The 20,113-nt window shown below is 38.7% G+C and overlaps 1 protein-coding gene across 8 annotated transcripts in view; it reads right to left on the bottom strand.

The window, feature by feature from the left end:
- PPFIBP1 (PPFIA binding protein 1) overlaps positions 1-20,113 on the bottom strand; it is a 174,327-nt gene that overhangs the window by 31,796 nt on the left and 122,418 nt on the right. For 3 of the 8 annotated variants that reach the window (XM_082851071.1, XM_082851075.1, XM_082851073.1), the window contains exons 5-13: positions 18,283-18,369; positions 17,075-17,188; positions 15,921-16,052; positions 11,493-11,585; positions 9,602-9,716; positions 7,820-7,852; positions 6,313-6,374; positions 3,088-3,172; positions 544-698 (exon numbers count right to left, since the gene is read on the bottom strand). In XM_082851071.1, coding sequence (XP_082707197.1) covers positions 544-698; positions 3,088-3,172; positions 6,313-6,374; positions 7,820-7,852; positions 9,602-9,716; positions 11,493-11,585; positions 15,921-16,052; positions 17,075-17,188; positions 18,283-18,369 — 876 coding nt within the window. Of the gene's footprint in view, positions 1-543; positions 699-3,087; positions 3,173-6,312; positions 6,375-7,819; positions 7,853-9,601; positions 9,717-11,078; positions 11,172-11,492; positions 11,586-15,920; positions 16,053-17,074; positions 17,189-18,282; positions 18,370-20,113 lie in introns of all 8 variants that reach the window. The other 5 variants (XM_082851072.1, XM_082851078.1, XM_082851077.1 and 2 more) reach the window with 4 other exon arrangements.

Genomic DNA, 20,113 nt, shown 5'->3' with positions numbered 1-20,113 from the left:
TCGGCAGGCGGACTCTCAACCACTGCGCCACCAGGGAAGCCCGGCAATTTGCTTCTTATTGTTTTGCCATAACTACGCTTGTAGATCAGTTCACCTGCTGACCTCAGGTTTGGGTACCCCCATGCAATACATGGCTCCACAATCCCCAGCATGTTAACTGAAGTCCATCATCTTTCACAGTTACCGTCACAAGTGACTAAAATAAATTTACATAATCTCACTTTACCCTCACTTTACTTATTCCCTACTTATTCTTTAGGAAGTAGATTATAACCTAGTACTGAAGATGACATCCATCTCCAAGGGATTCATATGTCTTTCCTGAATTACATAAGTGGTTTTGACATTGCCCAAGTGTTTACTTATTAATAAAGAGAGGGAAAAAACACACATTTCAAATAAAGAGCCGGAGGTCACAATAATTGCCGGGACAAAGCAAGTCAGTAATCCACCTGAGAAAAGAACCATGTCTTTGATGTTATCAATGGCACTTTCAATGACAGAGTCTCTTTAACATGAAGAAGCTATTGAGTCTATAAATACCTCTTCTGGAGCACTTGTGTTAAATGGGTCATGACTGGGAGATCCCATTACTGGCGTAGATGACAGGTTTTTCTCCAGATCGCTAAAGCCCTGTGCGTCCAGCAAAGTGGAGAAGGAACTGGAAGGGAGCAGGTCTTCAAAGTCACCATCTTGGCCTAAGCAACGACAAAGCGGAAAGTGGACACCGGCAGCTTTTCATTTTTTACTTTTGGAGGAAGATAAGAATCCCAATTATCTTGAATATAAAAATTTTTCTGATTCCTAAAAATCAAAGAGTCAACTCCTGGCATCGCTTGAAGAACAACAACGTGGGACCTAGGAAACGGCATCTTAAGCTGTGAGCACCTAAGGCCCAGGGACTCTTGGGCCACATGAGTATCCAGTAGTGGTATTAGTAGAGGTATTAATTACTAGTGGTTTAATAGACACAATCATAGACTCACAGCATTGATGTTAAAAGTAAACTTAGTCCAACAACCTTCCTGTAATTCTGTGTCAACATTTGGGGCTTTATAAATTTCAGTTCAGAAATAACCCAGTTGAGGAATACCAGTGGTACAACAAAACTGATTCTGAACAGCAACAAAGTCACCATTTAGACAACTCCATTTTCATCGCTACTGTGCTCTTGAAAAAACATAGAAAGGAAAAAAGGAAAAGAAGAGAAAATAGATGACCCTTTGATTCCTCTTAAGAGGATCCTTTTTTGCCATTCATTTCATTTTAAAGTAGAAAGAATGGCCTAATGGAGAGAAGGAACCACATAACCAGCAAACCAGCAACTTTGAGAATTTTTTTACATCTCTAGAAATGAAAAGGATTAAGTGCTGAACAACAGTGACAGATATTCTTTTTTTACAAACAGAATGGTCCTTCCAACTATTCTCTGAATAATATAGAATGGCAAATCATATACTTGTTTAAAGATACTAACTAGACATAGCTTCTTAATTTAGGTTTTTATTAGATTTTTACTCTAATTTTACTAGAATTTAGGTATTCTTAAAATTCCCTGAGGATTGTCTAAATAAATATAAATCCTAGTGAGAAATCACTGTTTACATAACTCTTCAATAGAACAGGACATAATTTTCAATGGTTTATAAACATCTATCCTGCTGTACACGGTTAAAAACTATCTTTTTTAATTATATACTTATATGCATAGAAAAAAAGGCCAGAAAGAATTACGTGAAAATGCCAGCAATGATCATGCCAGTGCAATTTTGACTGACTTTTTACCTCCCTCCCTCCCACCCTCCCTATCCCACCCCTCTAGGTGGTCACAAAGCACCGAGCTGATCTCCCTGTGCTATGCGGCTGCTTCCCACTAGCTATCCATTTTACATTTGGTAGCCAGCACTTACTTTCAGAGCAAATAACCCCAACTAGGCAGTGCTAATGAACAAGAGAACTTTCAAAGTTCTTCACATTTTTGTGTGTTTTGAATGACCCCCAAATCTTTGCCACATTTGTGGATGGCCAACTGGCCCATCAGCTATCTTTACCTAGATGTTTTACATTTTTTTTTTTTTTTTTTGCAGTACGCGGGCCTCTCACTGTTGCGGCCTCTACCGTTGTGGAGCACAGGCTCTGGACGCGCAGGCTCAGCGGCCATGGCTCACGGGCCCAGCCGCTCTGCGGCATGTGGGATCTTCCCAGACCGGGGCACGAACCCGTGTCCCCTGCATCGGCAGGTGGACGCTCAACACTGCGCCACCAGGGAAGCCCCAGATTTTTTAAAAACACATTCAAAGCTGAACACAATCCTCCTCAACCACTTCCATGTTCCTTCTCTAGGCTTCCCCCTCTTGGTAAATGGAACCATCATCTGCTAGTTGCTTTAGTCAGAAATGTTGACCTTTCTTGATGCCTTCTTCTTCTTCACTCTCCTCATCTAATTCATCACATTATTGAGCTGATTCTAACACCAAAATACATTTCCAATCAGCACCATCAGATCTTCCCACTGCAATACTGCAAGGGCCTCTTGATTGGCTTCCCTTCCTTCCAACACTGCTGGAATAGTCCCAGCGGTCCATAGTCCACGATGGTCCATTTGTCACAAAGATCATGCGGTTGACTTGTTCAGACCATTCAGTGGATCCCTCTGGGCTCGAATAAGAGCTGAACTCCTCACTTTGCATGACCCGGCCGTGCTCACCTCTATTATCTCATCTTGTCTCACTCTCCCCCCTGCTCACTACCTTCTAGGTACACTGGTCTCCTTTTGTTTCTTAATAAACACACCAAGGTCTTCTTTCCCCGAGGCTCTTGCAGGTACTGTGCTGCTTTCTCTCTGCAATGTTACCTAGTCAACTCCGTGGAGAGGCTCTCTCTGGGCAACCAATCAACAGTGTACTCATCAGCCGACACACTTTCTGGCAGAGAACAGATGCCTAATAACATCACTGAATGAATGAAATGAGCAACCTAACTTGAAATAATGGATATACTTCATGAAAGAAATTGAGGCCAAATGTAAAAAAGTTCACAGCCACTTAAAAATCAAGTAAAGCAGAGAAGTCTTTAGAGCTACACTACCTTTTTTACCTTGGGCCAGTACCACTGTCTCTTGCATTTTCTTATACCTGTTCAGGCACTGTCGAAGATCTTCTATTTTCCGATCCTATTAGTAAAATAAATTATCATCTTTAATATTATGATTTTAAAACAACAAAAGTAATTGTGACACAAAGAATAAGTAGACATGAATTATTTACATTATTCAAAGAATACTTCCAAACTTTAGTAAAACTGGTAATGTTCAGAATATTTTGCCTACATACGTCAGAGACATAGAAAAAGTACCTCTAAAGTTAGAGATCCTATCCTTCAGCTGCCATCTTTAAAAAACAAAAACAAAACAAGGTAATAAGATACAAAACAAAACAAAACAAAAAACAAGAAAAAAATCAACTTCCTTTACTCTCCTAAGTCAGAGCTTGAAAGAAAGATCTACACCTGCTACCTTTACCAGCTGCCATTCATCACCATCTGGCTTTTCCCTTCTCCAAACACTCCACCAAAGCTGCTTCAATTACTGATCAGTGACGTTCTCTTTACTAAAAACAATGGAAAAAACTAACTTTTGGAACAATGGAAAACTAAAAACTTTTCATCCTTTTTCTAATTTGATTTCTAGATGGCACCTGATTGACCCCCACTCTTTCCTTCTTTCACTTTTCTCTCCACTCTTTCTTTTCTTCTGTTTTGATTTGTTAATTCCTTGACCAGATAAACATTCTACTTCCATAACCCCCACTATCTTCCCAACCCAGAATATAAAATGTTAGAGCTTCAACGTGTTGTCCTTTACCCTCTTCTCTCTTCCCAGGCCCTCAGTGTGGTAAATTATAAAAATGGGCTCCCTAGCTTCCCCGACATGGATTTGGGGCATGGCCATGTGACTTGCTTTGGTCAGTGATATATAACAAATGTGGTTCAGAGCAAAGGCTTGAAAAGTATTTGCACATTGGGGCTTGCCCTCTCTTGCTGCCCTAGGGAACCCTGAGGCCACTACATGAAGAAGCATAGGCTAGTCTACTGGAGGATGAGAGACCATTTGGAGAAGAGACAACCCAGCTGGGGTCAACCTAGACCAGTCAATCACCAGACATGTGAGTTACACCATCTTAAACCATCCATCCCCATTCTAGCCACCAGCTAATGGTAGAGATCAGCAAAGCCAGCCCAGACTAGAAGAGCAATCTAGCCCACCTACAATAGTATGAGAAATAATAAACGTGATTTATCATGGAGCAAAAGCAAACTGACACATGAACTATAGTTTTGTCCCCACCAATCTATATATTTCAACTCTACATTTCTCCTAAAATTGATGGGGTTCACTCCCCACCAATCTATAATCCTACATTAATCCTAAAATTTAGGTTGATTTTCCAATTTCCTATGAGATATGTCCTTGTAATGTCCCATGAACACATCAAATTGAGTACATCTAAAATGAAGCTCATTATTTGCCTCCAGTATCTCGGTCTCTGCTTGGATTCCCTTAACTCTTTTATGGGCACCATCATTCACCCCACTGCTCAAACCAGAAACTTACTCCCAAATCCAAAGATTTAAAAATCTTGTCGACCTGTGAATTTCTCTAAAATCCCTTCCTTCCTTACCACCTCACTGCCATTGCCTCATTTCAGCCCGTCTTCATTTCTCAGCTATTCTAACAGCCTCTTAATTCTTTTGTCTTCATTCTCCCTCCCTTATGCTTGCTTCCATTCTGCCACTGGAGTTAGCCTTCTAACATGGCAATTTAATTATCTCACTGTCCAAGGTCTAAAGCTGAGAACCCAAATCATTACATCATTAGCCTCGCCACAGCACTCTCTCATATACCCAACTCCTCCACCTGTATCTCCTGCTCCAGAACTTTCCCAGCACGCACTGGCTGTTGTTTCAAGCCTTGGTTTTGAGACATGTTTTCACTCATGGATCCTTTGCCCAGAATCCTTCATTTTCCTGATGAATGACTCTTTGCTCTCCCTCAGAATTTGCCCAAATATGTCCTCTTTGAAGACTTCTTGGAACCACCAAGAAGTTTTGTCACTCTCGCTGCTCCTAGAGAAGTTTGAGCATCTAGTAAGCCCTCATTCAACATTGGGAGTTTCATTTGTTATTGTTGCTTTTTGAGGGAGAGAAATTAAAACCAAATGAATTTTAGTGATTTTTTTTCAAATTAAATCTATGTGGGGCAGCTTGCTAATGACTTTTCTTTTTATTTGATGTGGGGAAGACTAGCAAAAAGAAACCTATATATGGGCAGGTGGGTAGGAGAAAGAGTTTATTTGCATTGAACAAAGAACAAAAAGAATGAAAGGCAATAAATAAATATACAAACAGAGTAGGCAAGAAAGAATTAGAGAAAGAAGTTTATGATGAGAGAAAAAGATCAAGATAAAGTTCTTTGGCATTTGCTTGGTTTTTATTTCCTTGAAATTACTCTTTTCATGGGAAAATGTCTCCTTGTTCTATTCATTAAAGGACACGAGGGGAGAGCAGTTCTGATGACAGGAGCTGAACCTGCCTGCTGGGTATATGGCTGGTCAGGGAAGCCAAGAAGAAGCGTGTTTCCTTAGTAGGGTCCCTGCATCCCTGCTCTTAGCAGGATGAAGTAAGGAGAAGCAACAGCTGGAGGAAAGGCCCTCTTGGAGACCTTGGCATTAGGTGAGCATAGCTAAAGCAAAGCCGAGTGCCATCCTTGATTACATGGTGCCTGTGCTTGTTTCCTGGTATCTCACCATCAGGAGAGCAGAGATAATCCCAGATGTGAAAGAGGCCAGGAGTGTGAAGGAAATAACATGTTCCTAGAGAAGAAAATCAACAGGATCATGAAGCTAAAGTTGCCATGGCTACCTCCTTCAGAGTTCATAGGGCAGTCCAGAATTTCCAGGGACCACAGAAAGGATGTACTATGGCCTGTATCCTTTGTCTCATTTGTCACCTGAATATAAAGAGCTGATCTGATAACCTGAACATTTTCTAAATTCAGGGCGGTGGGTGGGAGGGGTAGATTCTCGGTGGAGCCAGTGCGGCTGGTCTCCATTCCTGTCTGTGCAGCACAAGTACGTCTGTGACCCGCCCCCCGAGAGCAGGCCCACTTGGGCAGGAAGGGAGAATGCTTGCCTCTTAATGTCAGCTGTGTTTAGGCGATGTTCTTTCAAACTGGGATATCTGATGAGAATGCATGGAATGATCAAAATGATGTTATTACACGTCCAAATAAACACTTAAATTTCATCTAGTTACCTTTTCTTCATTTGCTGCCATCAAAGACTCCACAGCCTTTTTCATTTTTTGTACTTCAATATCTGAAATATCACAACAGCAAATCAGAAGTCTGTTTAGTTAACTTGTGTGACAATAACAAGAAGCTACTGACTCTTCAGATCGAAATGTTGCAAGGTAAAGATGTTAATAATTTGTTCCACTTTCTTTTTTTTTTTTTAAAGGCACATTTACCATTCATATTCTCTTTTAGGGAAAACCTGAAAAATGAACACTTTCTAACTCACCTTAATAGTCATCATTCCAGAAAGAAAACAACTACCCTCTCTCAAAGGAAGAACAAAATCCTCATAAGAACACTGAAGATGAAATTTCAGTGCTATAACAATAAAAATACAGAGCTTTCAAAGAAGAAACTTATAAAGCAGGTGAAAGCAATGAATGGTGTATATATGACAAGAGCAGAGAAAATGATGTTCGGTTATAACCAAGATGGAGACACAAATGGTAAGAGCCTGAAGGAACGTGATATTTACATGAGTATCATGCTAAGCAGCTGGCTGTAGGTTCCATACAGAAGGATAACAAGTACTTTGCTTCATCTATAAACTTCATTTCCAGTACTATTTTAAAACGTTTTTAAACAATACTATTTTAAAAGGCCAAAGTAAGTGATTCTCCTTAAAATGTGACATTCAGATACAAAAGCATGTTACTTTAGTAATAAAAAACCAAACATTTTAAATATGGAAAGTCAACCCAAACTGAAATCACAAATTAAAAAAATTGAAACAGAGGAAAATGTTCAGCTAAGGTTGTCTGCTTTTGAGGACAAAAAAATACTACTGAAGGTAAATTTTAACACAGTGGAGCATCATTCAGTTCTGATACAATACTTTCAATTAAGGATACTGTTTAGGAACTGCTTTTCTTCTTCTATTTTTTTTAATGGCAAATTCCCTTAAGAACTTAATGTCTGGAGGAAAGTCCACTAAGGCTTTATCGATTACACTGCATTAACTCTAGTCTCTGTTAGTCAGCCTGGGTACAATTTCTTTTGTAACACAAGAGGATATGTTTATAGAAGCCCTTAATATAGATCTCAGTGAAAAAGTGGGCTACAAAACATTGAAAAACAAAAGCAAAGTTCAAAATAATCTTCAACTGTGGTAAACCGTAAAAACAGTAGGTTTTCATAGGAGTATAAACATTATTTTCTCCTCTGACCCTGTATCTCCTGGGCCACGGAGAAAACGCTTCCTCACCTCCACCACTCTGGGTGCTCTGCTATTCCCTGCAGAGCAAAAGGGCTGAACCAGGAGCAATAAGCAAAACGGCCTTTTACTCCTTGTTTTATTGTTTGTTTATTTGCCCTCTGTTTTGTATACTCTGAAGAAATGGGGAGCTTATTGATGAAGCAATTTTACATCTTTGGGGAGAGAAATGTTTTAAAAACACATGCAAAGAACAGTCCAAGTAGTACTTTTGGTGAATGTAAAGGCTGATGGAAATACACCAAAAACCTTACTTTTGTCTTTGAGCTTCTTTTTAAAATTTTCATCTGTGCAGGAAAACCCATTGAATTGGAAGTTAGCATACATTAAAACAATAAGTAATATTTTAAAAGCACTATTATTTGGTCTCCTTTTACCTAAAATAAAGAGACTCTAACCTCATAAAGACTGAACATTAAGCATTATTTTATGACTTTAGGACTGATACTACAACATAACATGCCCTCTGTGAGGTTAGAAAGAGAATCTAATGTAGTTAATCAGAAGATATAAATCTGAGTTACTACCTCTCTTACTTCACCTTTCTGAACCTTGATTTTCTTGTATTAAAATTGGGCCTTCGGAGTACAAGTGCTTCTTACACTAACTGTGATGAAAAACCAGCTAATGTTGCATTGGTTGTTTTTTACATTTCCATTACAGTCTGATATGTGACCCTCCTGAATGTGATTAGGACATTGCTTATGTCATGTTCATCTCACTGCTCAAGTTCAGCAACACTGAAGTGGTCCATCTCCTCCTGTTCACCAAGATGAGTCCACTGATCACGCAGGTAGATGTTATGGCAACATCAGATTCCTCGAAGTTTCTAAGCACCTGCTCTTAGTGCCTGGCTGTGTACTGCTGACAAGTGGTTCACAGACCACTGCTAGTCCTCAGATCCGACTTTGGGTAGCATTACTCTAGCATAGCCAACATAGCCTCTAGCCCACATAGCCTCTATGATTCCATTTTTTTCCTTAGAATCTTGAAAGCATGACCTGTCTGTGAGTGTCCTTGAAGAACATACATTCTACACATGCCAAAATAGAGGGGAAAAATCCATTTCCCTCAATGTTGGATGAATTGAGTTTTCTGATGGACAGGGGATTGTGATACCTACAGGTAAATAAAGCCAGGGTATTCTAGAGCCAAGAAGACTTTGGAGGTAATCTAATTCAAGCCCCTCATTGTACAGACAATAATAGATAAAATAGACAAAACAGATAAAGCAATAGATAAAAATGTACCAAATCTACACTAACTGGAATTTGTTCTGTTTTGAATTAGTCAGAACTTGCTTTTGCCATATTATTTGTTATAACAAAGAAAGGTTAAATTTGACTGAGTGTTGTCAGATGTTACAGGCATATATACTTCCAAATATAATTCTTTAAAACCCCACATTTCATTCAAGTTATTTTCTAGCGGGTATAACCTACATTATGAAAAACTACAGTCCATGTGATGTCTAGGACAAACCTCCTCAATTTATGAAAACAATTTTTTGGATAAATTCATACACTTTTCCCAAAACAGAATTAACCTATTTTGCTTTCTAGAAGGTTGAGGGCTCAATGCATGATGAGAAATGTTCATTAACTTTCCAAAGATACACAGCCTTCCCTCTCTCCTCTCAAAAAGGCAGGCAAGGTTCCTAAATGCCTTACTTTATGTTGTCTCAAGTTCAGTTCAGAGGGGAATAATCTTGGGACATAGTTTTGGTTCCTTTTAATTCTTTTTGACACTTCCTTGTATTGCAATTTGGACATGATGGGAATTTACCGTGTAATCTAAAATGAAGTCCCACTAAAGAAAAGAGATGCCCTTCTCCAGCTGCTCAAGAGGAAGTTAATAGATGCCCAAGCACAGTAAAGAGGCTTGGAGGAGTCCCTGCAGTCCTGGGCCCAGATGGCCTCTGCCACTCCTCTCTCTCTTAGATGCTAATGGTACACATCATCTAACATCAGTTTCTTTTACAGATCTTGAACGACTTTAACAAAACAAGAGAACAAATGTTAAATACATATTCTTACCTCGATCAAGAATTTCAATCCCTTCTCCTTTCATCTTGCAAACCAATTTTTCTTGTAGTCTTTTTACTTCAGATTCCTTCTCTTCCAGCTGTTCCTTTAGAGATGCCAGTTCCTCCTACAAATGATAAGTTCATTTAAAAAGAGTAGATTATGACTAAAAGGGAATATTCAGAGATTCTGTTAACTCTTAAGTCAATAATTAGTTTTTGTGAATGAAACAAAAAACTACAAGAATTTAGACGCAAACTTCAGAAATCAGACAGTGGCAATGATAAGCAGGAAGCAAGACAATTAATAAAAGTACAACTTATAATAATTATGGTATAATTATTTCAAGTTTCCTTGTGACCAAATTAAAAATAAATCTTTTAAAGTGTGATTAGGACTAGGGCAGCCCTAAGGTTTAAATCTTATGTTAGGTAAAAAATCTGACCAAGTTAATCAAGGAAGATAATCATTAGATGCTTAGTGTCATACAAGCAAAACAAAATGCAAATTGGAAAATAATATACTAGACTTGCTTGACATTTATTCAGCATTTCAAGATGGCACTCATGTTCCCTGGACAAGATAGAGCTTAATTAGTGGGTAAGGTAGCATGTGATGAACAACTTTAGCCAAATCACGGGACTAAATAATTCATCCTCATCACTAAGGTAAAAGAATAGAATCTCCTACAACAATGGAAAAAAAGAGATTTAGAAAACAGATTTTAAGTCTTTTTTTTTTAAACTACACAACTATTTAAGACCCCAAATCCAATGTGCTATTTACTAATGTTTGTTTCTGTTTCATTTTGGTAAAGAATTAGCTTTGACAAATTTAAGTTTTGCTGGCTGTATTTAACCCAGGAAATAAAGCCATGCAATGCTAATAAGCACACCTTTATTTTTCTTCATATAGTTGCAGTCTCTAAAGATACGTACTATGTTTGGTATTATGAGAAGATGTAGCTCTCCAATGGAGCTAAGAAGTTGGCCCTATAGTTTTTGTTTATGGTAGGAATGGACACCAAATACAAGGAATTTTCAGTAGCACTGGCAGGAAGTGCTGCCTGTTCTCACTGTGCTTCTAAGCAGTAACTTCTACTCACTGCCATGACAGAGTTAACCGATGCACACATTTATCGCCAAGAAGGAAGAAAACAGTGTCTACTACTGATACCAGAATTCTTTCACAGCTGAATTGCTGCAATTATTTTACTAAGCTTGAATCTCAGAGAGTCCAAGAGAGTGAGATTTAATTTATAAACGAATACTTTTATTTTACCTGCTTATTGTTTTTCACTATTTCATATGTTTCTGAAAACAATATTAGGGATTGTATTGTCCCTCTAATCAGCTTTAAACATATTTTTAAAGAACAGGTGACACACACACAAAATGAATGCACACACCACTAAAAACACCATCACAGCAAAACAACACAAGCCAGAAAGCAACAGGCCATGGACCCCATTACCCAAGGTCTACTACACCTTCAGGGACTCCCACTTTTGTTCCATCCGCTGCTTTTCATACTGCATCTGACCCACCTTGATTTTCATGCTAGAAAGTTTGGCCATTAAAGACTGGTAGAGAGACAGGAGGGAAAGAAAACTACAGATAGAAAAAGACAAGCTAAGTAACCAAGAAAACAGTATCAGTTTATAAAGGAGGTTAGATAATTAAGAGAAATGACAGGTTACGTTCTATCAGATTAGTTAAACCCTGATTCTTATTCAGAACAGTAGTGTTTAAATTCAAGATGGTCTCCAGCTTGGGGAAAAACTTCATTCCCTTGTAAAATGTCTTCTCTATCATATACTAAGTAGAAAATGTATTTTATTTATATTATTGATTGTAGATAGTGAGCCATTTATATAAAAATTTTTGCCATTGTGAGAACTTACTTTGGTAGATTTCAGCTTTTTTTCATTCTGAAGTCTTTCATTGTCCATTTCAGTGACTCTTAACCTCAAATCACTGATCTCCTGCATTAGCCCCTGTCCAAAAAGCGACAAGGAAATACATTAGGAAACCAGTAACACACTTATCTACCAAAATAGCAGCTTGGAAATCTTCAGTCAATAGCTCCTGAGTTAAAGCTGGATGAATGAGATCAGACAACTGAAAATGAATGTGTCTCCTTGAGAATTAAAGCATCTTTCCATTGAAAACATTGCCTCTGCCCTAAAATGATGCGATTGATTATGAAAATGAAAGGTGACTAAAATTTTAAGAAATGTAGCTGATCGCTTACTATCATTGTGCAAATATTTCTAGACTAAAAATCACTATATGAACTCTTATCTTTTAAAATAAACCAGAGAAATTTTCTTTAGTAAAGTCATTTACTTTTAGAGACTTTTCAGTGATATATGGATATTTACAAAAATACTTTAATAATTTCTTAATTTTTCTACCAAAAAACAGATTGTTCATCAGCCCAATCTTGGAGAATCAAATGAAATTTAAACACTTTAGACCAAGGATTCACAACTTGAGGGTAGATGAGGGCCTTATCGTTTACAAATATATTCAGTATCATCATAATTTTATATTTGGAAAATGAAAAAGAAAGCAATCCTAATGTTTTCATAATACAAATACAATCATACAACTTTTCTACTTTTATTTAAAAAAAACTGATTTGTGGGTTTCCCTGGTGGCTCAGTGGTTGAGAGTCCACCTGCCGATGCAGGGGACACGGGTTGGTGCCCCGGTCCGGGAAGATCCCACATGCCGTGGAGCGGCTGGGCCTGTGAGCCATGGACACTGAGCTTGCGCGTCCGGAGCCTGTGCTCCGCAACGGGAGAGGCCACAACAGTGAGAGGCCCGTGTACCACAAAAAAAAAAACCAAACAAACAAAACTAATTTGCTTATAAAATTTGTCTAAATATTCTGAGCAATAGTGACATATCTTTGTCCAGAGCCCAGAGAATAGGAAAAGGAAATTAGAATGTGAAACAATACCAACTCATCCAAAAGAAGGGCTCAAATACTCTGTGAAGACTTTTTTTTTTTTTTAACCACAAGGCATGAAAACCCCACCAATGGTTAACGTGTTTTTGTTCCTTTCTTTTCAAGACATTTATTCCTGAGCCACAGATTCACAGACAGAAAAGAATTACACAAGAATGCTGTAAAAAACAAACAGAACAATGCAATAAGAAATAAAAGTTTTTTATTGAGGGATTATTCTAAACTTCTAAGTGTAAGAATTCAATCTCACAGGGGCTAGAGAAAAGGATGCTGTTGTGAAATACACTTCTCAGAAAACCTACAAGCTTTTAAATTGTAGTTTCTTGTAAAAGGGGGAAAAGTACTACCTAGTATTATATAATAATGACTTATTAATATTAATTATAATTACTATTAATACAATGTTTCAATAAGAGGATATCTATTTTGTCCTTTTATGAATGAGGTAAATAACTGACATCATTTAATAACATTTTAGTTGTGAGTCCTTATGTACAAGTTCAGAATTCAAGTTCAAGGAAAAGGTCAGTTTCTCCCATTTATTTATCTCCCATTTATTAACCATCTTTGCATAATACGAATTCTTAGTAGCCTTCCTTAATCAATCTGGTCTTTCTTATATATATTTTCCCACTTTCTTATTGGTAAAAAACAGCTTTGAATTCTATTGGATTGTTGTATTTTACCATTTCCTTTAGAAACAGTGGCAATTTGTAAAGAAGAAACAAATGAATAAAATAGAATTATAAATTGAGGTCATTTTTCTACTAAAAAAAACCTACCCAATCATGCTTTGTAGCAACACCATAAACATGAACATAAATTTCTAATCTGAAAGAAGCCCTATCTTCCCATGAAAAGTCAAGCTGGGAAATCTGGAAGTAGCTCCTTAACATGAAACTTTGAAAAATGTAATACAAATTATTTCCAACTGACTTCTTATCAGAAGTTCAGTACTGTTTTAAAAAGAAAATCCCTGTTATCTTTTCCTTTTCAGAAAACTCTTCAGGGCTCCACAGAAACTCATTTCTGATATCTGTATTCTTACCACAAGGGGGCACCATTGAACGATGCCGAACATCTATCAGCAGTTCCTGGGACAGGCAAGCCCTCAATCTTCCAAAGTTTCAAGACTCTTACCCCCAGTCTTTTGGAAGTATCTATACTTCTTCCCCCACTCCAATGTTTTCTTAGAAATTCGTCTCCAAATAATCTAAAATTCTAAGACAATGAGCATTCTATGCTCATTCTAAGAAAATGAGCATATTCAATTTTAATTTTTTTAGTTTTAATTTTGAAGACTATTTTCATGTTTAACAAAGTTTATCATATATCCCATAATCTCTGAGTATGTGCATGCTACATTTTAACAATAGTGTTGAATGTTTATTAGAAAATTATCAGGGATTACTACAAGTTTGATAACAAGATCACCTTCCATATGATTGAGAGAATGCACGAGCAAAGCAAGTAAACCCCAAAAAAGGATTTATAAAAAATGCAGACAAACTCAAGAGATGTAGATATTGCTCTGGGGTCTTACAAAAAAAAAAAAATCCTAAAACAGCTACTTCAATTTAGTCCCAATATTTGGTTAACATCTCATATCCAAATTAACCACACCTGTGCCGGTTAAGACTTTCCCTAAACTTTGTGTGTATAATAAGGCCACCTCTTAATGCCCCAAAACGATAAACTTCTTTCCTGACACCAGAGTTAGCTCCACTGCCATGTTATCCATCTGTTGACTGAATTCTACCAATGTGTTCTGTAGCACCTGTGGAGTCAGGGAAAGACAGAAGGGAAAAGAGGAAATATCCAAACAGATTTTTAAAGAAAGCACAAAAGCTAGAATTTTAATGAAAGTAGGTAACTTCCTAAGTTTTGTTTTAAAAGCCCCAGCCTCAATTAAATGAAAAAACATGCTTATATAGGTGACTGACAAAGAGCTTTAAGATTAAAACATGAGCTAAGCTGGGGATTTCCTTTTGTTACTGAGCAAGTAATACATATACCAAGACTTTCCATTATAGTTACATCTTCGACAGAAAATTTGATTTTAAAAATAACAATGGAGTAAACCTTATTGCATTCAGCTCAAGGAAGGACTTTCACACAGTGGCTAACATATGTGGATAATATATATCATATCGTGATGGCATGTAGTGAGCATAAAACAAATATTTGAAATGAAGACAGAGGGGGAAAGTAAGTAAATGATTTCTCCTCTCTCCTTCTTGGTACCCAATTTTCTAATTCAGTATGACACCTCTCCATACCCCAACTGAGGAAACAAAATAAAGAGAAAGGAAGAGATGGCCCTAGGAGAGAAAAAATTTCTCCAGTTCTTTATACTTAGTTTCAAATGAATAGATTTCATTTGGATATGCTCTGAACTCCGCCTTGACAAAAAAGCAATTAACAAATTAGAAAATAACAATAAACTTAACTATTAACAATAAACTAGGTCAAACAAACAAGAAAGCATGTTTAGCCAGGAAAATGGGTATTTCATGTTGTAGAATCTACCCTGAATTTCACAAAAGTACACTGAGCTGTATTTATTTGGAATGACTTACATGTGGATTAGACCAAAAGTAGAAGGCCAAATTAAATGACCTCTAAAAATCTGCGATTTTTATGATTACATAATGAAAGCATGTTTGCCATACACATTTAAAAATCTACTTACTACAAAGTAATCAGTGTGCTTAAATAAGAACTACTAGTAAAATCATGCACTTGAACCCATTATTTCCACAATGAAGAGAATCAGTATGGATGAACAGATGGACAGATGGATGCATGGATGGCTAGAATAGATAGACAGAAGCTCCAAATGTCCGAAAGTCAAAAGTATTTCTAAAGGCAAGTGAAAGGATTAATATTTCATATCAAAAGTCTCAAAATAGGGCTTCCCTGGTGGCGCAGTGGTTGAGAGTCCGCCTGCCGATGCAGGGGATGCGTGTTCGTGCCCCGGTCCGGGAAGATCCCACATGCGGCAGAGCGGCTGGGCCCGTGAGCCATGGCCGCTAAGCCTGCGTGTCCGGAGCCTGTGTTCCGCAACGGGAGAGGCTACGGCAGTGAGAGGCCCGCGTACCGCCAGAAAAAAAAAAAAAAAAAAGTCTCAAAATAAAAATTACCACTATCATTTAGTGATAAAAAGTCAGTGTAAGTTTATTCTTAAAAAGAAGCATGGATAATGAGGGAACATAGTAATTAACTGCCTCTCCTTCACAACTCCAAGGAATTTCAACTTGTTCTAGGAATACGTGTGTGCGAGATATATAAGTATGCGTATATATGTGCATAGATACGTATATGTATATAAAGAGAGAGGAAGGGTATCACTTACTTCTGTGTCTCTGAATCTATCTTCATAATCCAATCTGTCCTTCTCTACAGCTGTCAGTTTTAACTTCAAGTTAGATATTTCAGCCATCAGGTCCAACTTCTGAGTTTCTAAGGATGTCCTGCTCAGAAGCTCCTATTAGAATTTAAGAGATACATCCAAAAGTTGTTTTATTGTGAACAGCCACATATGGATGTGTCTCGCTTATGACTGCGAAGCAGTAACTCTTAAGTAGAGGATGTGAAGATTAATCAATAATAGATACATTTGGAAAAAATTATTTGCTTTAGTTACCCTTCAAAGAGCCGAACTAATGCTCAATAAGCATTATATTGATACACACATATATAAACGTATATATTCTTAAGCCTGATGACAACACTGAAAATGCTATTATGTTTGCTATGTGCCAGGCACTGTTCTTACAGGTATTCAGGGGTTCAGTCCTCAAAACAACCTTATGAGATAGAAACTCATAGGATAATTCATGAATTATTCTTATTCAACAGACGAGGAAGCTAAGGAACAGAGAGGTTAAGAACTTGCAGAAGGTCATACAGCAAGGAAATGGCAAAGCAGAGACTCAACCTTAACAGTCTCGCTCCAGTGTGTATTCTACCTGCTGTATTATAGGCCCTCTCACAGACGAGCACCATATGTGTGTGCACCCACATACATTACACAATTTTTCCAATAAGTCACATAAGGTACTTATCTTTTTTCTTAATCATAAAATATACATTCATGGTTGGAAATTAGGAAACCATATGAAAGCATAAAGGAGACATTTAAAATTATCTACAATCCTATTAATATTTTATTCCAGACTCTAACTGCAGTGAACACTTTCTACTGTGTGTATGTGTTTAGAGACCTGCTACTCTAGGTTTTTTGCTTAAAATAAGCCAGGGGACTTCGCTGGTGGTCCAGTGGTTAAGACTCCATGCTTCCACTGTAGGGAGCGTGGGTTTGATCCTGGTCGGGGAACTAAGATCCCACATGCCGAGCGGCGCAGCCAAAAAGAAAAAAAGTAAAATAAACCAGGCTAAGTGAATCACGAAATTCACCACTGCATCAGAGCAAACGCAACATATAAATGTAGCATCTCAAATAGGCCAGCAGAAAAACCCCACCTCGGTACCCGCTTCTGAACATACCTGTTGCAGCATTTCTTCTGTGGCATTCAACTTCTCTCTGTGCTCTTCAAGGCAAAACTCCAAATCGCGAATCTTTTCTCCCTGAGCCTCTACCTGGTCTGTTAACACACTTACCTGTATTTAGAGCAAAATATTGTAATGGATTAGGAAGACTTTGGGTCCCACTGCCAACTTTATTTCTCTACATAGAACAAAAACTGGGATGATGTTAACACTCATTTGGCTGTAAAAAAAGAAATCTGAGAATTAATAAGAAGCCAGACCTTCACACTCTTATTTATGTGATGCTTATTGGTCTGAAGACTCCTATTCAATTTTCAAGGAAGTTAGGGCTGATTGGGGATGTGCAACACTTTATAGAGAAAGAGCATATACAGAAACTATCTTTTTTGAGGGATGGTGGGGGTAGGAGGTGGTATTAGAGATTAAGAGAGGAAATGAAGTTAATGTTTGAAAGAGAAGTTATCAAGGACTATTTAAATCTGACGCTTGACAAACAAAGAGTCCAGGGAATCCAACCTCCATGAGATGTTTCATGATCACACCGTCCACGAATGTGTTCGAAAGCCAGGGTGTAGCTCAGAGGTGCAAGAGGAGCCACTGGCTTAGTCCTTCATCCTCAGTGCTTATTGCAAACCTGAGTTTGCCTCCCAACGATCACCAGACTCGTAAATATGCTTCAGTTCTTTTAGCTCAACTACCAAAGTAAACTGCGTGCCAAGGACTTAAAGGATTATGAAGGAGAGGAAAACTCTGATTTAGCCTCCAAACAGGACTCCACTACCCACTTGGTGTTTTGTTTGGTCCATGATATCATTTTTAAAATTGGAAAATTAAATATATATTCAGATTCAGAAATACTTATTCATATTTATGGAACAGATGTATGAATATATAGACACACATATATAGTATAAAAATCAGAATTTCTGCTATATATTAAAAAAGAAACAGATCACATCAGAAAATCAGATGACACTGTGCCTGTCATCAGACTGGCCCTTGAAGAGCAGAGGCTGAGAAGTGTTGTTCACATGTATGCTTGTTCTGCCACAGTCCTCACCGCTCCTGAACGTGTACAGATGGCCTACTGCGCTTACTCCTATTAGCAGTCTGGCTCCTGCGAGCATCTGAACTTGCCATCCCAATTTAAAATGGTCTTTGTAAGTTAAGTCATGAGGGACAAACAGCATTTAAAAATCACTTGCCTGAAGAACGAGAGATTCTTTATCATTTTCTAAACGTGCCAGCCTTTCTTGATACACATCTCCATTCCCAGGGAGGTGTCCATTTGTCTGAAAAAGGAAGTGATACGGGTAAGCCTGACCCTCTTTAAAACTGAACTACTGTGAGGGACTTCCCTGGTGGCGCAGTGGATAAGACTCACGCTCCCAATGCCAGGGGCCCGGCTTCAATCCCTGACCAGGGAACTAGATCCCACATGCATGCTGCAACTAAGAGTTCACATGCCACAACTAAGGAGCCAGCTAGCCGCAACTAAGGAGCCTGCCTGCCTCAACTAAAGACCTGGCGCTACCAAAAAAAAAAGAAGAGTAAAAACTGAACTACTGTGGGTAAATAAAAATTGCATATGTTTTTAATCCAAGGAACCTGAATTGAATTCAGCACAGCTGTTACTGCCCTTAATAGAAAATATGAGAAGGAAACATGGTTTATATACAAAGCAACAACAAGAACAAAAAACAACTCATGAAGAAGAAAATAATGACCCAAAAGGAACAGTGGCTACTGATAGTCACTGACAGTGGATGCCCACCTGGGCACGCAAAGCTTTGTGAGCATGCGGTCGGGCACAAAATCGCTCTTTCCCCCTGAATGCCTCTATCAGCGGGAATGACCTGGGAGGCCCTTCCATTCCTGCCCTCTCCTCCCAAAGTCCCAAATCCAGGACTACCAATGCCGGCCTTTACACGGGAGACAACAGGGGCAACTTACACCACCGGCCTCTTCCTGCTACTCAAGTCTTCAAATCACAGGACAAATCTTCCTTTCCCCTTTTTTTTTTTTTTTTTTTTTTTTTTTTTTTGCGGTACGCAGGCCTCTCACTGTTGTGGCCTCTCCCGTTGCAGAGCACAGGCTCCGGACGCGCAGGCTCAGCGGCCATGGCTCACGGGCCCAGCCTTTCCGTGGCATGTGGGATCTTCCCAGACCGGGGCACGAACCCGTGTCCCCTGCATCGGCAGGCGGACTCTCAACCACTGCGCCACCAGGGAAGCCCTCAGTAAGACTTTTATTCACATTTCCTCTACCACCTGGTACACACACCCCTTTCCCCTCAAGCCTGTACCGCCCTCTTCCTACCACATTTAAGAGGTGACCTCAGAGCCTTTTTAATGCACAGTAATTGAGGTCCTCTTGCATGAACTCCCTCATATACTTCCTTCTTCAACGCACAACATTACGTACTGCCTCCTACGTCTTCCCTGTCTTCCTTCCTGCCAGTCTCAGGGGAACTGAGCCTTAGCTCCTTCCTAAAAGCTTACCATTCCTCTACTTTGGAACCTTGATTTCCTGTTTCCCTGAGAAATGACCTACCATTATTGCCTTTTTCCTCCTCACCATCAATTTCTTCCTCTCAATGAACTTTCGTCCATTCTCCTTTCCAACATCTACTCCAGGGCTCTGTGCCCACCCCTGTACGCCCTCCCACTCCTCTCTGCCTGTATCCTTCACAGAAATCCATCTTTCTTAGCCAGTTCCCACCTCCTCCTTATACTGTGCCATTCTCTTCTCCTCTACTGATTCCTCTTCTGTGTCTTGTCTTGAACTTCACAATTAACTTTTCATCATATTCCACCAGGGAGGGCTTGCTAGTGATTTTACGCGAGTTGGTCACTTATTCTTCCCAACAGTACCTCAGTACGAAACTCTTACATTTCTTTTGATTCTCCCACGATGCTTACCAAACCCTAAGCTCATAATTAAAAACATATTTGGTATAAACTCTTGTTGAGTCGATTTAACATCCAAAACACTGAACACCAGCCCAAATTACTTTACTCAAAATCCCAGAGATGC

Source organism: Leucopleurus acutus (genome assembly GCF_964270905.1).
Source record: "Leucopleurus acutus genome assembly, chromosome: 11".
In the NCBI taxonomy this organism is placed as follows: Eukaryota; Metazoa; Chordata; class Mammalia; order Artiodactyla; family Delphinidae; genus Leucopleurus; species Leucopleurus acutus.
Note: the sequence above shows the minus strand (reverse complement) of the source record. Positions and strands in the feature narration are given on the sequence as shown.